Source organism: Fukomys damarensis, unplaced genomic scaffold (assembly GCF_012274545.1).
Source record: "Fukomys damarensis isolate Sample0158 unplaced genomic scaffold, DMR_v1.0_HiC HiC_scaffold_14, whole genome shotgun sequence".
In the NCBI taxonomy this organism is placed as follows: domain Eukaryota; kingdom Metazoa; phylum Chordata; class Mammalia; order Rodentia; family Bathyergidae; genus Fukomys; species Fukomys damarensis.
The window spans coordinates 16,566,585-16,586,628 of NW_022900926.1; the positions used below are offsets into that span (position 1 = coordinate 16,566,585).

The 20,044-nt window shown below is 41.2% G+C and overlaps 2 protein-coding genes across 2 annotated transcripts in view; one reads left to right on the top strand and one right to left on the bottom strand.

The window, feature by feature from the left end:
* Pex3 (peroxisomal biogenesis factor 3) overlaps positions 1–6,133 on the bottom strand; it is a 41,999-nt gene extending 35,866 nt beyond the window's left edge. The window contains exon 1 of the mRNA XM_010626608.3: positions 5,813–6,133. Within this exon, the coding sequence (XP_010624910.1) occupies positions 5,813–5,885 (73 nt within the window). The 5' untranslated portion in view covers positions 5,886–6,133. The remainder of the gene's footprint in view (positions 1–5,812) is intronic.
* Positions 6,134–6,316: 183 nt separating this feature from the next.
* Adat2 (adenosine deaminase tRNA specific 2) overlaps positions 6,317–20,044 on the top strand; it is a 21,444-nt gene continuing 7,716 nt past the window's right edge. Inside the window, exons 1-2 of the mRNA XM_019207807.2 lie at positions 6,317–6,461; positions 18,595–18,699. Coding sequence (XP_019063352.1) covers positions 6,354–6,461; positions 18,595–18,699 — 213 coding nt within the window. The 5' untranslated portion in view covers positions 6,317–6,353. The remainder of the gene's footprint in view (positions 6,462–18,594; positions 18,700–20,044) is intronic.

Consider the following 20,044-nt stretch of genomic DNA (forward strand, 5'->3'; position numbering starts at 1 on the left):
GCCACAAGTGAGCATGGGGCACTTCTAGGAACTGCAAAACTGTGGGAAGCCAGCCATGAGCCACTGGCTTTTTGAAAGACAACATTTGTTCCTTTTTAAGGACTGCACGTGTTAAACTTGTTTCGACCCTGCACGGGAGAAACACGGACAGCCAAAGATCTGTAGGAGTCAGGTGTTGTTAACTCCATTTTGTTATGTTAAAGATCTGATGTTATCTACAGGAGCAGGTATTGAGGTTACTATGGTAATCCTAGCCCATAATAGTTCGGTCTTTTCCTTTAAAAGGCTGATGCCTGCCTGCAATAAACGTCACCTTGATCAGACTCTTGTCTTGGCGTCCTTCCTTTCTCTCTGCCCCATCTCCACCCCGCTGCTCTTTCAGGTTTGAGGCACTGCGGGACAGTGCTCTGCGTCACCGGTTCGCGACACAAAACAAGCACACATCTTACTTTCACTAAGGCAGATGCTGTGGATGAACTAATTTACTTCTTAAAAATAACAGTTCAATAAAAGTTTAAGGTTTAGAAATGAAGTATTATTGTACTATGCGTGCATAAAAATAAATGTATTATAATCATGCTTAAAAATAAAAAATTCACAGAAGAGGCTTCTTGGCTACATTTCCTGTAACCCATCCTAAACAAACTGACAGCGCCACAGTATGAAAAGAATGAAGAAACTGACATATTTCACAATGTAATCCTTTGTCAGGTAACTCTGACACAACTAGTTTCACATAAACTGCTTATCTTATTTGGATAACACACTAATAAAATTTATGTGTAAAGTTATTATCATCTCTGGAGATACACTGTAATGTGAAACACTGAAATGGCACTGTTGGCACAACTAAGAACTTTTCTGGAGGAAGAGTAAGTTTGATTGTCACATTTGTTTTCCAAGGGAAAAGGTCTACCTCTCCTCCATCAGATTGTCAATAAATCTGATAATTTATTTAGGAGCTACTTTATTTGCTTGATAAGTGTAGTATATTCTAATGAAAGCTAAAAACCAAAATGAATTGCTAAGGGTTGAACTGTGCCCACTCTCCCTACCCCAATCCCCACGTTGAACCCCAGCACCTTAAATGTGACTTTGTTTGGAGATAAGATCTTCACGAGGTAATCAAATTATGAAATGAGGTCATGAGTGAGGGGCCTAAACTGGCGTGACGTGAGTGACCTTAAAGATGAGGAAGCCTGGGCACAGAAACATGTAGGGGAGACAATATGAACACAAAGAGGAAACGACCATTTACAAACAAAAGACAGAGGCTTGGTATAGGTCCCTTATAATGTGTAGAAGGAACAAGCCCTGTGGTCACCTTATCTTGGACTACAAACCTTTAAAACTATAAGATAATAAACTACTCTTGCTTAAGCTACACGGAAGTAGGAAAAAACTCGAAATCCATGATTTTTGTTTGGTTAACACTGAAGCTCCCACGCAAGGTTTAGTTCACTGAGGCTCTCATACCCAAAATTTATAAATTCTGATTTTGTCAGATTATCTCACTAGGAAAATAAGAATGAGAGTAGAAAAAATATTCGTTAACATATATAGGTCAGGATTCTACATTTGACTGGATCCTGAATTCTGGCCTGAAAAAGAGATACTGATGGCTCTGATACGAACTACTTGAGTGATTTTGAGCAGGTTCTTGCTCTCTCTGAATCTAAATTTCCTCATTCATAAAATTAAAGACTGAGATTATACAATCTTTAAATTTTCCTCTATTGATATAACTTTATTATGAGTAATGAAACACTTGCTAAATACCTCCCAAAAGTAAAGTATTTTGAAGTTTCCTTTCAAAAAATTGTTGGTAAAGCAAAATATCCTCTAGAGTTTCCGTACTTGTTGTTTTTAAACCATCTCTTTTCTATATAGCAAGTCCAAGGCTACCCTGAACTACACGGTGAAATGATCTAAAAAAAAAATTATTAATTTTGACTAGGTTAAAAATTTTCAATAATGGAAAATAATTAACATTGTTCCCAATCCAAAAGATCCCCTTAAGTACTGTTATTCTGATTCAACATCACAAATAATTTTCTTAGTTTTGTTACTTTTCTAACCCCTTTACCATAGTGTTCATTTAGGTCCTGAATTAATGCTGTTGAACTGAGCTGTTAACAGCTTCCCAACTCTTCTGTTAAACTCTTACCAGAACATGTGGAGAACTCAAATATTTACCGAATGAATTAAGGAATCCTTGAACTGCACTCCAGACCCAAAGAATCAAAATCTGGGAGAAAGGATTTCCTGCTTTAAGTATTTCCATTCATACCGAAGTCTGAGAAGCACCACACACAGGACACTGTAAATGTTATGCACCATGCTGTAGTTAAGGGAGGCCTTGCATAATCTGCCTTCTAACTACTTGTCCAAATTAACTTTTTATCACTTCCCATGAACTGAGCCATAGTGAAATACACTTTGAGTCAACAAAAGCAACATTTTGGAACCTCTTGCACATCTCCTTTTTGTTTTCTGCCCTGTTCTACTTCCCTAGCTCTACAAATTAACACAAGGAGAGCCTCTTCCTCTACGCAGGTTGCCAGTCATGTTCATGCTTCTCAATGGGTCAGCATCCTGCTGTTTTTGCACTATAATGCTACCATTCTACTACTTTTGTTTATTTCCATTTCTGCTTCCCAGACTGAGATCCTCACAGGTCGGAACAAACTTATTCCTTTGTGTTCAGAGATTCCAGTACAGTGAGAGTAAGCATCATATATTTTCATTCAAAAAAATTTTTTTTTTGGTACTGGGTATCAAACTCAGGACCCTGTGCTTGCAAGGCAGGCTGCATACCACTGAGCCAAATTCTCTGCCCTCAAATACTTGCTGAATGAATGAATAAAAATTCTAAAGAGGCCAGAAACCACAAGGTTTATGATCTAAATCCTAAAGGAATGTTCTATGCTTTTTTTAAATCAGCAGGTCAATAAGTACGAATCGGATTGCTCTTTGTCCTGCAGTGCTTCTTGCAGTAGTGAAATGATTCTCAAAGTACTGCCTGGGTACCCTCAGAGCTTTAGGACTCTTAGGGAATCTGTGAGGTCAAAACGATTTTATAATGAGACCAAAATGTTAGTTGTCTTTTTCACTCTCATTCTGTCATGTGTGAGTGTAGAGTTGAGGACTAGAGGATACATGTTATGTAGTATTACAAGTGACTGCAGAATGAGACATGAACATCCACCTTTCTTCAGTTAGGCCAAATAGTAAAGAGATTTGCAAAATGCAAAATAACGCCACACTTCTCATTAATTTCTTGAAAATGTGTTATTTAGGTTAATATTCAATGATTTATTACTGCAACTTTAAATTAAGTGATAACTATTTTTAAAAATTATTGGTTATAACAGATAGCTTTAAAAAGCTCTTTAGGATCCTTAATTTAACCTCAGATCAAAAAATCTGAAAACCACTGCTCTAGTCTTTTCTGAAACTGGTCAAATTGTACCAGCTGGTCTAAAGCAATTACCCATCCAAAATGCAGGGAAATAGAAAGTCCTACTTAAGAACTCAAAGTTTTACTTAGTTCCCTCCCCCATCTTTGGATGGCCAAACATCTTTAAACATGCATATTGATAGTTCACTCAGCTTTCAAGCCTCTCAAAAATGTGTTGCTTCTTCCCTAAAGTTTTTTCTAATTTTTCTTGCAACTGAATGCGCTATGTGCCAGTTTGATCTGTACAGTACTCTAATAGTTTTGTATTTTTATTATTTGTACATTTGTTTTTCTTACCTTTTAGATTATGAAGTCCAAGAAGGCAAGGTGGTTGCACTGGAGTTTGAATTCAGTTTTTCTGTTACTAACTCTGGGACCCTAGGCAAGTTTCTTAAATACTATGGGTGAGTTCTAGTTCCCACAGTTTTGAATGAGGTAACCCTAATTACCTGTTGTCATCCCCACTGAACAGAATGAAATGAGTACAGTGTTCAGCATACAGGAGAATGAATGGTAGCTAGTACTATTTTTAAAATCTGTACATCTTTAATCATATTACCTTCAGCACTCCTGGAATTTAATAAATATTTCCTAACGTGATAATATTTTCCCCCTGAACTAGAAATAATGAGGTTTAAAGAAATGCTCTCTCCTTCCCTCCCTGTCTTTCTCTCTCTGTTAGAAAACAGCAGGACTTGTAGTCCTCTGAAATTTCTTTCATTTCTCATAATCTGTAATTATAAACATCTCTTGGATTTAAAAAAAAAATCTATAACTATGTTTTAAGTATAGTGTTTTTCTTCCCCTGTGATTACTTTTGACCTACCATTAGGTTTGTTTTTCTAAGCTTGAAGAAGTATGCTATTGCCTCTAAAATTGCTAACGAGATCATTTTCCTTCCTTCAGGAGTGGCAAAAATATTTTACTTAGATTCCTACCACACATATATGTGTAGCTTTTACAAATAAAATGGACTGTTTAGTCTTAGCATAGCATAAATACATGTTAGATATTATAAGCATTGTAATATTAGGACTTAAGAGGCTGAGGCATGAGGATCTCAGTGAGTTTGAGGCTAGACTAGACTATATAGTGAGTTAAAGGCCATTCTGAACTACACAGTCAGACTTTGTCTCAAAAAAGAAAAAAATGCCCACCATAAAAATAAAAAAAATTCCAGAAACTGAAGGTATCATGAAATATATTTCATCTTTAAAGGATTTCGCAAGATAATCAAATTTACATATCCTCATTATCAACTTGGGCTAGACCCCAGAGACATATAGAACACAATCCTTGCCTCCTTCAACACCCTATCTAGGAGTTTCAAGAATCATCAAATCTGAACTACTGATGCTAACGGCATTGTTAGTTTCAAATTTTTTGGGGGGATACAATATGATCTAATAGTAAGACAAAAGCAACTAAGTTCTTTGGGAGACTTCTGTTCTTGACTTTTTAGTACACTCGACCCTTGACTTACGAACTTGATCAGTTTCCAAGGGCTGGCTGTAACTCAAGTTGGTTGTAAGTCAGTACAGCTAAGAGATCTCGATGTTTACCTGGGGACATGCTATAGATAACAAGAGGCAGATGACTCTTCCACTAACCTAATTAACCCGAGCTGTAATCAAAGTATAAAGCTAGTGATAAACATGTATCTCAACAACTCAAGCTCTAAAAAAAGAAACCAAAAAACCAAACCAAACAAAACCTTCTAAAGTCCCTAGATTCTTTTTGTGTATAATTCAAAAGGCTTTCTATTGTCCAAATTCCTAAATGCTGCGACATGATCATCGTATTAAGGAAAAAGGGTCTCAAAACGGCCCAGGGACCTCAGTTACAAGGCTAGATGGATAATTATCTCAAGTGTGACAATCCCGGGAACAGTGCACAAGATTCCAATCCTGAACATTTTCTGCTGCATAAAGTGTGTCCTAAAATGGTAGAATCACAATGAAACTATTGCTTTCTTTTCCTTTATTTCGTCTATATCTTCTAGGCCCTCAGTGCAATAAGGCGTTGTCAAAAAACGCGAGTTTAAACGCCATCCGAAGTGCAGGCGTAGGATAACTCTTTGAGAACATCACGGAACTCCTGCGAAGGATGAGAGCCCAACAAAGTACTGGGTTGCCAGAAAGAAACGTGGGCTCTCGTGGGAAGGCGAGGGGTCAGGGCGCAGCCTGCAGACCGAAGGCTCCGCGCGGTCGGGTCCTGGGCCCGGCAGCTCCGTCCCGTCCCGTCCTCCGCACACCCGGCCCGGGTCGCCCGGCCGCTCCCCAACCGAGCAGAAAGTCACCCCTCCCCAACGCCTCTCTCCCCAGGGTCCCTTCCCAAGCAGCTGCCACCCACCTCCAAGGACCGTGCCAAGGAAGATGCACTTCTTTTTGTGACGTTTCAGAAAATTCCACGTCGATCTCAGCATTTTCGGGCCCCGGGGGGTGCGGGCTGCCTGGGACGAGGGGCCGGTTCACCAGGCCACCGTTTCTCGGTCGCATGGGCCGGACGACCCTGCAGGAACGCCGACGTCCCGCTCCGTGCTGCACACAAATCCCAAAGGCAGCCGCCTTCCCCCAGCCGTTGTCACCCCAGCGGGAAGGGGGCGTGGACTACGACGAGCAGCTGCGCTTTCCGTCCTGGCCGCAGCGCCGCCGCCGCCGCCGCCGCTCCCTGGTCCGGAGCACCCGGGGTCCGTCAAAAATCGCTTTCCTCTTTCCGTCCTGGCCGCAGCGCCGCCGCCGCCGCCGCCGCTCCCTGGTCCGGAGCACCCGGGGTCCGTCAAAAATCGCTTTCCCTGTGCTCTGTCGCTCTACTTCCCCCCGGAAACGACTCCTCGCCCGCCTTTCGTTCCGCAAGCGGCGCGGCTCTTGGGTCTCGGTCTGGAGGGCGAGGCATGGAGGCGAAGGCGGCTCTCTCGGCAGTTCCATCCGCAGCTGCGGGCGGATCGCGCGCTGTGTCCGCAGAGGAGACTGCAAAGTGGATGGAGGAGGCCATGCTCATGGTGAGCAGCCCGGGAAGGGGACCCCGAGGGAGGAAACTGTCTGTCCTACCTCACCCAGGTTCTGAGCGCATTCCCATCACCAGTCTCCGCGGACTGCGAGCGAGCTTTACATTCGTGAGAATCCCTGTACCCCATTCTCATTGCGACCCTGGGGGAGGAAAGGAGGGCAAATGGAGAAGTCGGGTGTGTGATCGCGGTGGCGAGGGCGCCGAGTGCATCCCTTCAGCCGATCGCTGCCACGTGCTGCATCCAGAGTCACTTTTTCCCCCCTCCCTTGAATATACCCAGAGAAAAGGGAGCTGAAGATATTTTTGGTGGACAGCAGTAGGAAAACGCGCCCCTGTGCAGCCAGCATCCGCCCCGCATTCATCCCCCCGGCTTTCCTCAGGCCTGCGTCCTTCCCTGGCTGCTCGGAGGGTGGCTGAGGACGGCGGACCTCCACCAGGGGTGGGTGTCATCCCAGCTTTACCCACCCTGGAGTGTGCCACTGAGCTGTTTACCCGGAGAAAAGTTCGTATGACGTGTAGAGTACTTGCACGGTCCACGGGGGCGTGTTCTAAGAAGTCCCCTGGGGACTTCATTGTGGGAACAGCACCGAGTCCTTCCGCGGCAGCCTCCAGGCCTCCGCAGCAGGGTACATAGCCTGTTCCTCAAGGGCTGCAAGCCTGTGCGGCGTGGTACTGATAGATACTGCACGCCACTGTTAACACAGTGCTTGCTATTTGTGTATCTAAACGTAGAATACACAAAGTACAATTGTAGTATAAAAGGTTGTTTTGCGTTTAAGTGGCACGTCTGTGCAGGGCACTTGCTGTGAAAGGAGCCTGCAGGACTGGAAGTTGCCTGTGTAAGTCAGTTAGCGTCGCACCTACTTATTAGACTTTGTAAACCCTGGATACTTAGGCTACACGTTAGGAAAAAACGTTTTCTTTCTTAAATAAGTTAACATCAGCTTATGGTAACTTTCCTTTTTCTTTTAAAAGTTTCTTTGTAAAAAGCTGAGACACAAACATGCACATGAGTTAGGCCTACACGGGGCCATGATCCTGGATCTCCATCTTTCACCTCCACACCTCCTCCCAGGAAGAGCCCTCACAGAGCTATCAGTGCCTTCTTCAGAAGTCCTGCCTGAGGTTGTTTTACAGTTAACTCTTTAAAAAAATATATGTAAAAGTTTACTCTAAAATAATAGAATGCATAGTACAGTAAATACATAAATCAGTGACAGTAATTTATTACCAGGTTTTATAGAGTGTGCATAACTGTATTTTTGTATTTTCATAATACTGATAGCACGGTGGATTCACTGCCACCAGTATCACTGTGAATATGTACTGCCTCATGATGTCATTAGAACTTTGAAGCCCCTGGGCAAATATTTGAGTTCCATTATAGCCTTGTGGATCAATCACCGTCAGATGTGCTGTCCATTGTTGACCAGTTCATCATTAGACATCACATATCTGCACATATATACAGATAAATGCATATCCATATACAGGCATTCCTTGTTGAATGACCAGGTTAACTTCCTGCTGCCAGGTCATTAAATGAATTGGTTGTAAATGAGAAAAGTATATAGAGAATGTACATTACAATGTTCAGAACAAAGAAATGGTCAAAGGAAACTCCAACATGATGACTTTGCTTTTATTTGCCTGTTACATGCAGTGCTATAATGTATAACAGAACATAAAGCTACAGTCCTGTACAGTACAATCAGCACAAATCACACTAGTGTACTGCAGAAGAAGTCACCATAACACCACACTGCTGCTCATGTTCCTGCATCACAAGTCTGAATGTGGGTCGTAAGTCTGAACAGTCGTTAACCGGGTGAGTCATTCAACAAGGAATATCCGTACACACATACTTTTACATACATATACAGTACATGCATTTTGTACACACACATGAAGATATATGAAATGCCCTTCAGTTTTTCATTTCCCTGATAATACTATAAAAAAGATCCTTTTCATACATGTTTTTAATTGTGCCCTCCTATGGCTTCTGGTCCACTGTAGTTAATTAATTCCATAATTTTTTCATTCATTCCTCAAGTGTTTATTGAATACACTGTGCTTGGCTTTGGGGCTTCATTACTGAGACTAATTTTGTTTTGTTCTCCTCTTACTAAAATAACCTCTCACATTATTTGCCCTGCATTTATTCAGTATTACAGCCAAATGCTTTTCAGTTTCTAATGTAAACTGTGATGCATTAGAGAATGTGCCATAGTTCTTTTGACTTATATAGTTCTTTTAAACTTGCTTCTCATACCTTTAAACAAGTGTCCCACAGTAAAAACAAGAAAAAACTATTTTATAGCACAACTCAGAAAATAAGTATAGGTGTAATCTAAACAAAAGTTTTACAGTGGAGTACCTGTGCTTCCTGAGTATAGTTTTCCTGGTGTTTTTATTGTACTGTTTCAAAAAGCATTATTATAACCTATTAACTTGATGCCATGACTCATTTTTTTATTTTCCTCCCATCTATATTTAATTTTTTTTTTGGAGGAGTACCGGGGATTGAACTTGGATCCTTGAGCTTGCAAGGCAGGCCACCGAACCGCTGAGCTAAATCCCTGGCCCTTTAATTATTTTATTAGTACATGTTTATAGTGCACAGTGCTCACATTCCTTGTGGGAAGTTTGTAGTTGTACATAACACATTCAATTCTTTCTTTTATTTTTGTGATCCCCTTTTCCTCTCCCTCTTCCCTTCATCTATTGAACCATGACCCATTCTTTAAGCTTATTTCAAACTTCATTTCTTTGCTTAAATTTATAATATGCATAGACTTTTACTTGATACTTAAATTAATATGCAAATATGCATTTCAAAACTTGTAATCTTAAATATGGATTTGTTTATTCTTGATTCCTTTTATGTTATTAAGTCCTCCAAATAGAAGACAAAAGGTTTTTAAAAAATCAAAATTTTACTCTCTCCTTGTGTAAGTCAGCTTTCTATTAGTATGTATTACTATTAACAAAGAGAAAGGAGTTGTTTGGGCTTACAGTTTTGGAGGGCCCAGTCTGTGTTCAGTTGACCTCATTGCTTTTGGGCCTATAGTGGCAGTGTGTTGTAGTAGGAATGTGGGGTGGAGCAAAATGCTTATATCATGAGCCAAGGAGCACGAGTGAAGGAGAGAGACCAGGGTCCCACAGTGTCCTTCCAGGGCAAGTCTCCAGTAATTTAAGGACCTCCTACTAGGCTATATCCCCTAAAATTTCTACCACCTCCCAGCAAGTCATACCACCATGAGGCCGAAGCCTTTAACACATGAGCCTTTGAAGGCACTTATCCAAACTGTGGCATGCCCACACATCATTTCAATAACATCACGCTCTAGGCAGCTTCTTAATCACCAGGATGAAAAATAATAAGGATCGATGAAGCTAAAATATCATATACCTTGTGTTAATTAACTTTCTGTCACTATAAAAATACTTGCAATAATTTATGAAGGGAAAAGATTTATTCTGGCTCCCAGAGTTTCCAGTTCATGACCAAGAGGACCCATTACGTTACTCTTAGGCTTCCAGTGGAGCTGCCCGATGCCCGTGGTGGGGAGCGAGCAGCAGAGTAAAACTACTTATGACCAGGAAGCAAGAGAACAAGGAGGAGGCAGGTGGAGAGAGGTATCCCTCAGTGACCGAAAGTGACAAGACTGTCCCCTAGGTCCCCTCTGAAAGGTCCCACTGCTTCCCAACAGTGCCATCCCTGGATCAGGCCCTTAGCCCACGGGCTCTGGGGATATCGTGAGCCCTTGACAGAGCTTGAAGTAAGAGCATTTGCATCTTTCCGCTGGTGAGAAGAGGTCTAGAGGGCAGATGATGTTGGGTGCTGGGAAGTCAGCATTTTTATTTCTTCTATTTATTTTTATGAGCTTTTCTCAAAGTGTTCACATGTGGAGCTGGCTTAGATGAAATTTTTTAGAGATGCTACAAGGGAGTTCTCACAGTGCTCTCAAAAACAGCCAAGTCACTCGTTTACGCTTTGTGTATCAGAATCGTGTTTTCTTTCCCTCTTTCTATAGGTTGCTACTTTGCCTGGAGCATGCTGTCATCCTTCTACCTAAGAACATTTCAGCGGTCCACTCTGCATTTCTTTATTTAGACTTAGGGACTAAACACTTAAGTCCTTTAATGATGTTTTGTTGTGAAGTTAGGCAAATTGCTTAAATCACTCCACAGTTGCCTTTCTAGTCCATCAAATGAGATGGTTGAACTTCAAAGAATTTGTAAGACACTCTGGCCTTTTGTCTCTTAATTGGATTATAAATGCCTGGGATCATGATTACACAGTTTACCTCCTGTGTAGGATTAAGGAGGTCCTTAGTGGCTGCTTTTTGCTTTTGGCCTATGCATGTTTCTTCCAGGCTTTCAAAAAAGGAAGAGTTCTCTCCATGACTTGTAAACTCTATTCCCTTAAGAAAGTTTAAATCTTAAATTTAAAGAATTACTTCTGATAAGAATTTAAGATTCGACTAGGAGTATAACTACTGTCAAATCCGGAGGCAGCAAGCCAATCATTAATTAATTTCTGCTGAGGATTTGTTTGTTTGGAGATGGGGTCTCCTGGTGTTGTCCAGGCTGGCCTCCAACTCCTGATTTGCCTGCTTCAGCCTGACCGCAGCTGAGACTAAAGGTGTACACGGCCATTCCTGACTACTGAGCCCTGGAAAGTGAAATCACCACAGCTGTGTGTAATGGGGAGGAAGCGTATGTAGAACATTTCTATCCTTTTTAAAAAATAAGTTTTAAAACCCCATGTCTTAGTTAACTTTCTCACCGCTGGGACACACACAATACCTGACACCTGCAATTTAAAGGAGAGGTTTATTTTGCCACAGTTTGTAGAGGTTTCAGTTCATAGCCAGTTGGCTCCTAGGCAGGTAGACTGCACTGGAGAAACTGCCCGCAGCCAAGGCAGAGGTAAGCAGATCAAAGGCAGGGGCAGGGAGGAGATGTAGAGCAGGCCAGGCCACACCCTAGTGGCCAAGTCCACCCACTGCACCTCCCTCCCAACTTCAGTCAGTGCTGGAATCCACTCAGCCTCAGGGCCAGACCCAGTCCCCTCCCACAGCCCCACCTATGAGCGCGTGAGGCTTTGGGAGGACATCTGGATGTAAACCCCTAAGCCTGGGTTATAAAAAGGGAAAGAAAAAAATAAAGGTCCCCCAGAAAACTGTAAATCTAGTTTTTTGTTTTGTTTTGTTTTGTTTTTTAAATCATCTAAAGTTAAGGCGACTGCAGAAGTCAGTATAGCCCTATTCCTCTAACAGGTTCAATGTCTTTGAAAGGCAACTTAGCATATGCATCGTATGCCCCTATTGCTGCCGCTGGTCAAACTCATTTAGAACAGTGAGAAACCACAGCTGTCATTTCACTGTTAAACATAACGGTGGAGACCAGGAAGCCTGCGATGTCGAACACTGAACAAGCAGGACACAAATGACTTTATACCCTACATTAGGTGCAGAGGTGTCGCCGCTGGGACACAATACCTGACACCTGCAAATTAAAGGATAATTAGGTAATGCGATAAAATTATGGTTGATTTTTTAAAAAGTCATCAATATACTTTGGTAGCATAAATCTAATTGAGAACATAAGACTAAAGAATTAAGCCAAATAAAAGCAAATAAAACTATAAGATAATTAGAAGTAAATAAACGGTATTTGTATAGTATCAGAAAGGACAGGGACTCCTTATACCACCAAAGTTGGGCATGGTGTCACATGCTTGTAGTTCCAGTGCTCAGGAGGCCAAGGCAAAGGATTCCCGTGAGGTAAGGTCAGCCTGGGCTATATATTTAAGACCAGCTTAAACTACACAAGGAGGTGACATTTAAAAATAACAACAAAATAATAACAATTGCCATAGTAAATAATAAAATATGCCACCAGAGAGTAGAAAACATGACAGAGAAATTGTGAGGTTTTCATTATCTAAACTTTGAAAACATCTATCTGTTTAAAAAGATAAACTACAAAGTAACAAAGCAAGTGGCCAAAAAAGAATATTTGCAATATATACATACTGATAACTTTAATGTATAACATATGGATGTGTATATAATATACAGTCTATATAAAATACAAGCACTCTCCAAAGTAATAAGAAAAGATGTATGAAAATATGGAAAAATGTCAAAGAACATGAACAGAATATCTAAAAGAATTTGCAAGTAGCTGACAAATGAGTACCTATGACATTTTATTAGTAATAAAATTCAAACTGAAAAGAGATACAATTTGTCACCCATTAAATCAGCAAGAGAGAAAAAAATTGTAATGCCCATGATAGTAAGGATGGGAAGAGAAGCGTGATTGTAGGAGATGAACACAGGTGCTCTTTCTCTAGGGTGGTTTGACTCATAGGTATAAAAGCCTTAAAAATATGCTTAGCCTTTGACCCAGTAGTCCCCTTTGCTTTTGATATTTTTTCCCCAAATGAAAGAATTTAAATATTTTCTTTTTCTGAGTACATAAATAATTCAGCCATACAAAATCAAACTATAAACATGGTTTTTAACTAATTATGTGAATATTACCTAACGTCCTGCTGTCAGTGGACTGTTAACATACACACAGCACAATTGCAAGTGACAGTGTGGCAATTCGGTGCCTTATATAGCTTTGCATCACATGTATGACCTTTGTGTCACTTTGGGTCCTCATAATTTCAAGTCTAACATTTTGGGGATATTCTTCCATATTTCTCCATCCGTATGTATACTTTTTGCAAAACTGGAATTACGTACTTTTTGTTATTAGCATATTTTTATAGTTTTAAATACCTCTTTATTTCAGTTTATCCTGCTGAAATATGGGTTCAGCTCTAACCCATGAACTTTCATTACAGTTAGAATGACTACCAGAATTGAGACGAGAGGTGTGTGTGCATGCGATAAAGCTGTAAGGGTATTGCTAGATTGTTAGCTATAGGCGCCCTGCCCAGTGCAAGAGCCATTAACCACATGTTGGGTGTTTAAATTTAAATTAATTAAAGTGAAATAAAATTCACTTCTTCAGTTATGTGAGATGTATTTCAAGGGCTGAGTAGTCACCAGCTATTGGTGACTATAGGCTGTGACCATCAGCTATGTCCATTGTGTCAAAAGCTTCTGTTAGGGGAGCTCTATCCTTTGCAAAAGGGAAGGAGACAAAGAGATGGAGGGGGAGAGAGGTTTGAAAAAGAGTTAAAGTGTGTTATGTGCACGCACCATCTTCCCCCATGAACATAATCATTATGTACTACAAACATGTACTGATAAACAACAACAACAAAATTTTTTTTTTAATCTTGTGTTGTTGGGCTGGGTATTTAGTTCAGTGGCACCGTGCCTGCCTTGCAAATACAAGGTCCTGAGTTCGGTCCCCAGCACCCCCCGCTCAAAAGCTTCTGTTGGACACCACTGTTAGCAGTGCTCGCAATAGTGGTCACAATTCCATTACCAGGTCGTGAAAGTGTCCTATTCCGCTTCTCCCCTAACCCGGAATCATCACTCCTTAATATTTGGCGGTGTGAGAAGTGAGAAAGCAACATCCCTGTTACTTCTGTTGTTCTTTAGTAAAGTTCCCAAACTTTAGTTAAGTTTAAGTCCATCACCTTCATAACTTTTAATAAAATCACCATCTTTCACAACAGTTTTCTTTTGGAAAGGTGAGCATTTAAGAAAGTCTGTGGTTTTAACCATCATATGGTGCATGCTGAGCATAGCCTTCTAAGGGAACAGGCTTGGGGAAAAAACACCAGACCAAGTAACAGTGTTGTCCTTTGGTTATGTTCCGGACATGGTGCTGTGCGCAGTGTTTCACAGGGGCCATGTCATTGGAACCCCACGGCAGTGCTGTGATGTGGGGATTAATTGCTGTCCGTATCTTCCAGTGGGGACACGGAGGCTGGGAAAGTTCAGAGATCTCCCCAGACTTCAGAGCTGGTTAAGATGCAGCTGTGACCTGAGTCTGGCCATCTGCAGGTGACCCTCTTGCACGGCTCTCAGGTGTCCAAGTGTTGTACTCTTGTTGCTGCCTCAATCTCATTGCCTCAACTCTCTGTATCCAGCATCCTAATAGGACATTTAGGTTTTTTCCTTCTGGAAATTTCCCAGACATATGAGTTGACTAATTTTATTATTAACTTTATTTTCTTTTCAATCACCATAGGAGCTATTTGTGTTTTATCACTAGTTCCAGAAAATAACTCACAAGGAAGCAATAGATACATCAAACAAGGTATTCTTCACTTGTTTATAACAAGTAAAGAATTTGAATCAAATTAAATGTGAACCAATTGGAGATTAGTTTAAGTCTGATGTATTCAACTAGATGAATGCCCTGCAACCTTTAAAATATCATGTGATGAAAAGTGATTACCCAGTTTAGTGAAATATTTACACTACATGTAAAGGGCAGACTGCTGCATTTATACATAATGTAAATGTGCTTCACTAAATTAAAAAAAAAACCTGCAAATACATCTATGCAGTCATAGGAAAAACACTAGATAACTTCTGTTGCTTCATAATTATAATAGTGCTTAATATTTTGGGGTATTGACATTGTGAGTGATTTGTATTTTTGATGTGTGAATTTTTTACTCTCAAGTTTTCTACCTTGAACATATCTTAATTTATGCTTGTGGGAAAAAAGAAAGATTGGCTATAGATATACATAGAGGGGAAAACATTGCAAGCTTTCCAGAATGAATTGTGTTTACTGTAGTCCGCATTTTCTGTACACTTAGTATAATATTGTGCAGGACCCAAGGGAAGTGAAAAGAGAAAGCATCATCTGTTTCAACATATGTGGGATAATACAGTGTTCTCTGTGTAGCTGGCCTTGTGCTTGGGCACAGACTCCGGTGCTCACACTCCAGGATCAAGCCGTACACAAATGAAAGGTGCTAAGTGACATGTCCAGGGGCCAACATAGAGACAGATATAAAGACATACAGAGATATATAAAGAAATAGAGAGAGACAGATATAAAGCGCTGTCTGTCATAGTAGCTGACCAGGTTCTGAGCAAGTTGGTTGAGATAGATGATGGAATTTCTTCTGCATTTCAAGGGACAGAAGGAGTGTGGGTTGGTGGAAAGGTTGGTCAGAGGAACTGTCAGTTATGTCAGAGATGAGAAACTGTTTTGCCTACTAGAACAGAGCTTCCTACTTAGAGCTTCCTAACCTGGGGCTCGGGTTTTAGGATGAGTCTGTAAAACTTGAGACTATTCATAAAATATTATATACGAGGTAGGATCTAAATACACGGTGAACGTTTCAACTTAAAATATTATTACAGTAAAAGACACATTGCCACTAAGCACCCTCAGAACCCCTCTCCTGCATCAGACACACGTCTCCTATCAGTCTTCCCCCTTTGTGAAGCAGTTCTGAAAGTCCGCTTTCCTAAGCGTCTTTTTTTTGTTTATTTGTTTCCATTATTTTTCATTTTCTTATATTGATTCCATTCCTGAGTGTCTTTATGAGGTGTGATAAAAAGTTCTGCACATGCTGCTGCCAGGTGCCATCCGGTGGAAATTCGGCCTCATGAAAATATCAAGGTGTGTCCTCATCCACTGTGTGACTTCTGGCTCTTCCCCAAGGCAAAACGACCACGGAAGGTAATTGTTTCAATGGATTCAGGCACTCACAGTCCTGCCACTGAAGATACAAAGTGAACTTTCAGATCTGCTTCAGAAAGTGTCAAGAATGATAGGATGTGTTCTTTTCCGTCATAAATTCATGTCTAAGGAGTGAGCGTTCACTATAATTTTTGATCTTACCTCATACATGTGCTTTTTTCAGTCTATAAGTATCAGCAGATTTTCAACAGGATTTTGCTTCTAGAAAGGATGACAACCACAGACGAGTTTCTGTTAGAAGAGTAACAGAAAGCCTATCGGAGGCTGGTCTGCAGGGAGATGGGTGATTGGGAGCCTTCAGTACCACATGGGGGAATTGAAAGTTGACGGAGAAAAAGAGAGCATTGCAGCGTAATTTGTAACATTTGTAGAGCAGCTTAACCTTTTATATGCTCTGATAGTCTACTAAGAGATCTCTGGCTAACTTGGTTTCTTCCCTTTTATTTTCCATCCTAATCTGGAAACTCTTTGGGAACCCATCAAAAATCTGTGAACTGTAACCTTCCACCCCTCACCCATTTTCACCACATCCCTGGAGAGTAGTTTCTCATGCTATTAATTTACAGAAAAATAGGAAAAAAGTCTACAACTTCCTTACAGGAGCTTTCGTTATCTGTAACTAGGTGGGGACCTGCCTGGAGGAAAAAAAGACCCCAAATTACATTTAAAGAGAAGGTGGAGACCAATGTTTGGGCTCCAAAGAAGAGAGATTTTTAGAGTAGTTCCGTTTTGAAAGTTGATAATCTGTTAATTTAGATAAGACCAAGTAGCCGTGTTAAATAATGACCGAGCTTGGCCTCTTCCGGAAGGGGCAGGGTGTAATAATTAAAGCAGCTACCGCGTGTCTCTCAGACCATTTTGCTTGAGCTCCTTTGCATTCATAAAGAAAGCATCAGACTTGATGGAAGAGGTGGGAGGCGTGTTGGAAACTATGAGATAGGATTGAGTGAAATGGATTTTCGTTTTCTTTTAATCTGCTTTGAACCAAGAATGATGGGGATAAGTGTGTCCCAAGCGAGTGGAGTATCTGGAGTGGGATTGATAGCAGTGTGTCTACTGTAAATTTAAAAATTTAAGCTCACTGTATTTTTTGACTCTGCTTCATGTATTCTCAAGCTCTCAGACTCAGAGTACTTGAGGTGTAGACATAGCATTAGGTTTTAAGAATTTTGGGGGCAGAAATACTGTTGGGAGCTAAAGATGTAACCCACAGAGGAGTCACTTTTAAAGGCCCTGCTTTTCCTTTCTACCATTCCACTTAAGTCACCTCTGTGCCACTGCACTCAGCACAGCGGACTCCCTCCCCATCCTCCTTGGTCCGGCTTCTTCTGGGGTCGGCTGTGACACCAAACACACCTGGTTTTCCTCATCCCTCAGTAGGCTTGTATTTATTTATTCATATTTTTATTTTTACTTTTTGGTGATGCTTGGCGTTGAGCTCAGGGACTTCACACTTAGCTGTACGCCCAGCCCATGTATTTTACTTTACTTTCTAAATGTTGAGACAGGATCTTGCTAACTTGTTTAGGCTGGGCTCTCATTTGCAGTCCTCCCGTCTCTGCATCCACCATACCTGGCTTGACGTTTGTTTTGGTTTGGTTCTGGGGATGGAACTCCAGTCCTTGTGCTTGTGAGGCAGGTGGCGGCACCACTGAGCTAAATCCCCGGCCCTGACATTTCTTCTTAATATCTGTTGGAAGGTCTTTTTTATTTACTATAAATTATACTTATTAACTTTATATTTTAAAATTATTATAAATTTATGGGAAGTTTCAAAAAAATAGTAGAAGAGGATGCAAGTATCCAGTTTCCATCAGTGATAGTACAATATCATAGCCAGGAGAATTACACTGGCACACTCTACAGAGCTTATTAAAATTTTCCACCTTTTGTGCACTTGTGTGTGTGTGGTTCTGTGCAAGTGGATCATGGACTATTTGTGTGTTTACTTTTTAGAGAACTTTCTAAAATGTGGTTTTGCCATAACTTTTATCCTCTCACTTTGAGTAGAAATCATGGGACAAGATGACATCCAGTCTGGTCGCCTATATGGTATTGGGACTCAAGGAGGTCATTTTCATAATTTCCAAAAAAATTAAGCAAGTAGAATTTTAACAAGTGAGAGTTCTAGTGAAAGACTTTTAAAGGTGATTTCTTTTCCCACCTCTTTATGAATATGCCTGCCATCTCTGAGAAGGGTGACCCTGGAGATCGCATCTGCTCCCGGTGAGAAGAAATCAGAGGCTCAGGATGTACAAAGGGACTGTGTTCCAGAGATTTTCTTCACATGGGTACACCATGGAGAACACAGATGCTGGGTACCATGATGGAGCTAGATTTGAGAACAGGGAAAACACAGCCACGTCTCATTGCTCCTGATTCTCCTGTACATCCTGTTTGCGCTGCCTGTTTCTTTGCTGTGGCCTTTTCAAGTACTGAGCATTACATCACAGATTTTCCACTTTGTATTTCAGGCCAAAGACGCGCTCAAAAATACTGAAGTTCCTGTTGGCTGCCTCATGGTTTACAACCATGAAGTCGTGGGGAAGGGAAGAAATGAAGTGAATCAAACGAAAAATGTACGGGAGTCGAGCCACACGATGGCAAACACACAGAGGCGGCGGGAGCAGAGTACTGAGGGGAATTAGCAGGAAGACGAGGCGGAATGGTGGCGACTGGGCAGTCCCCTGTGGGGCTGGGGTCCTTTCACCGTTCTTTTTTTTTTTTAATACTGTTTTGTTCTGATTATGACTGCGATACAGTAATTTTTATTATGATATGGGAAATTCAGAGAAATTTAATGAAGCTATAGAATTGTAGTGAGTAAGTTTTTGGTAGCACAGCTGCTCTTCCTTTAGCAGGAAAGGAGGGAGTTGACTTAGGTGATGCAGCTCAGTAATTATTTATTCAGGAATTCTGAATCTGAGTTTTAAAAGGCACTCAGTTTAGGGAAACTTTGTTTTAAAGCTGTCGTGTGGGTTTCGTTATGCAGCCAGGACCGGCATCACTTCCTCCTCAGAGTTTCTGAGAGTGATTTACCTAAACATCCCCCCTGGCCAGCTCTGCTCCCACCTGGCTCCTGTGGCCTCTTGGGCCTCAGTGCTGAGACTTTTCACATCATGCCCCAGGTTGTAGGTGAATTGGTCACTTCCCCTTGCTGAGACAAAATGCCCAACACCCACAGCTTGAAGGAGGTGAGCTTTCTTTTGGCTCAGTTTCTGTCCATGGTCAGCAGGCTCTGAGGCAGAAAATGGTGACCCATGGCTGCCAGGAATCAGAAAAAGAGGGGAGCTGAGGGCAAGAATCCACCTTTCCAGGTCATGCCCAGAGGGACCTGTCTCTTCCAACCAGGCGCCCCCTCCTTCAGTGGACAAGCCCTCTGATGAGTATAGCACCCTATGATCCCAACATCTGAGACATTTGGGGTTCAATTTAGATCAAAACCATAACGATAAAAAAACAAAACAAGCACCTCTATTAGCTGCACCACTTCTTGTTTTTTTTTCTTTTCTTTTTTTGCTTGTTGAGGGCAGAAAATGTTTTATCCTACCCAGAGTTATTTAGCACAATGCCTTATACATAATTAGCACTCATAAATTATTGATAAATGCTTCTGTAATGGATATTGTAAGTAGTTGCATAGAAGATCTGTGACTCACAGTAAGCTATTTTTACAAGAGGCGGCAGGGAAGAAGTAACAGAGTATACACATGGAGTCTTGCAGCACTGTTTCGTGTAATTCCAGTTGCCTTGTGTAGAGGGGTAGATCCCAGGGCACTTTGTTTTCATATGGGAAAACAGGGCTTCAGGGAGTTAGATAATTTGCCCAGCACCCTGTAATTAGTATTGTCCCTATCAGCATTCAGATTTAAATGTGGTTGATTTCACATGCTGTGTGATTTCTCCTAGAGAACTGACTCCCAT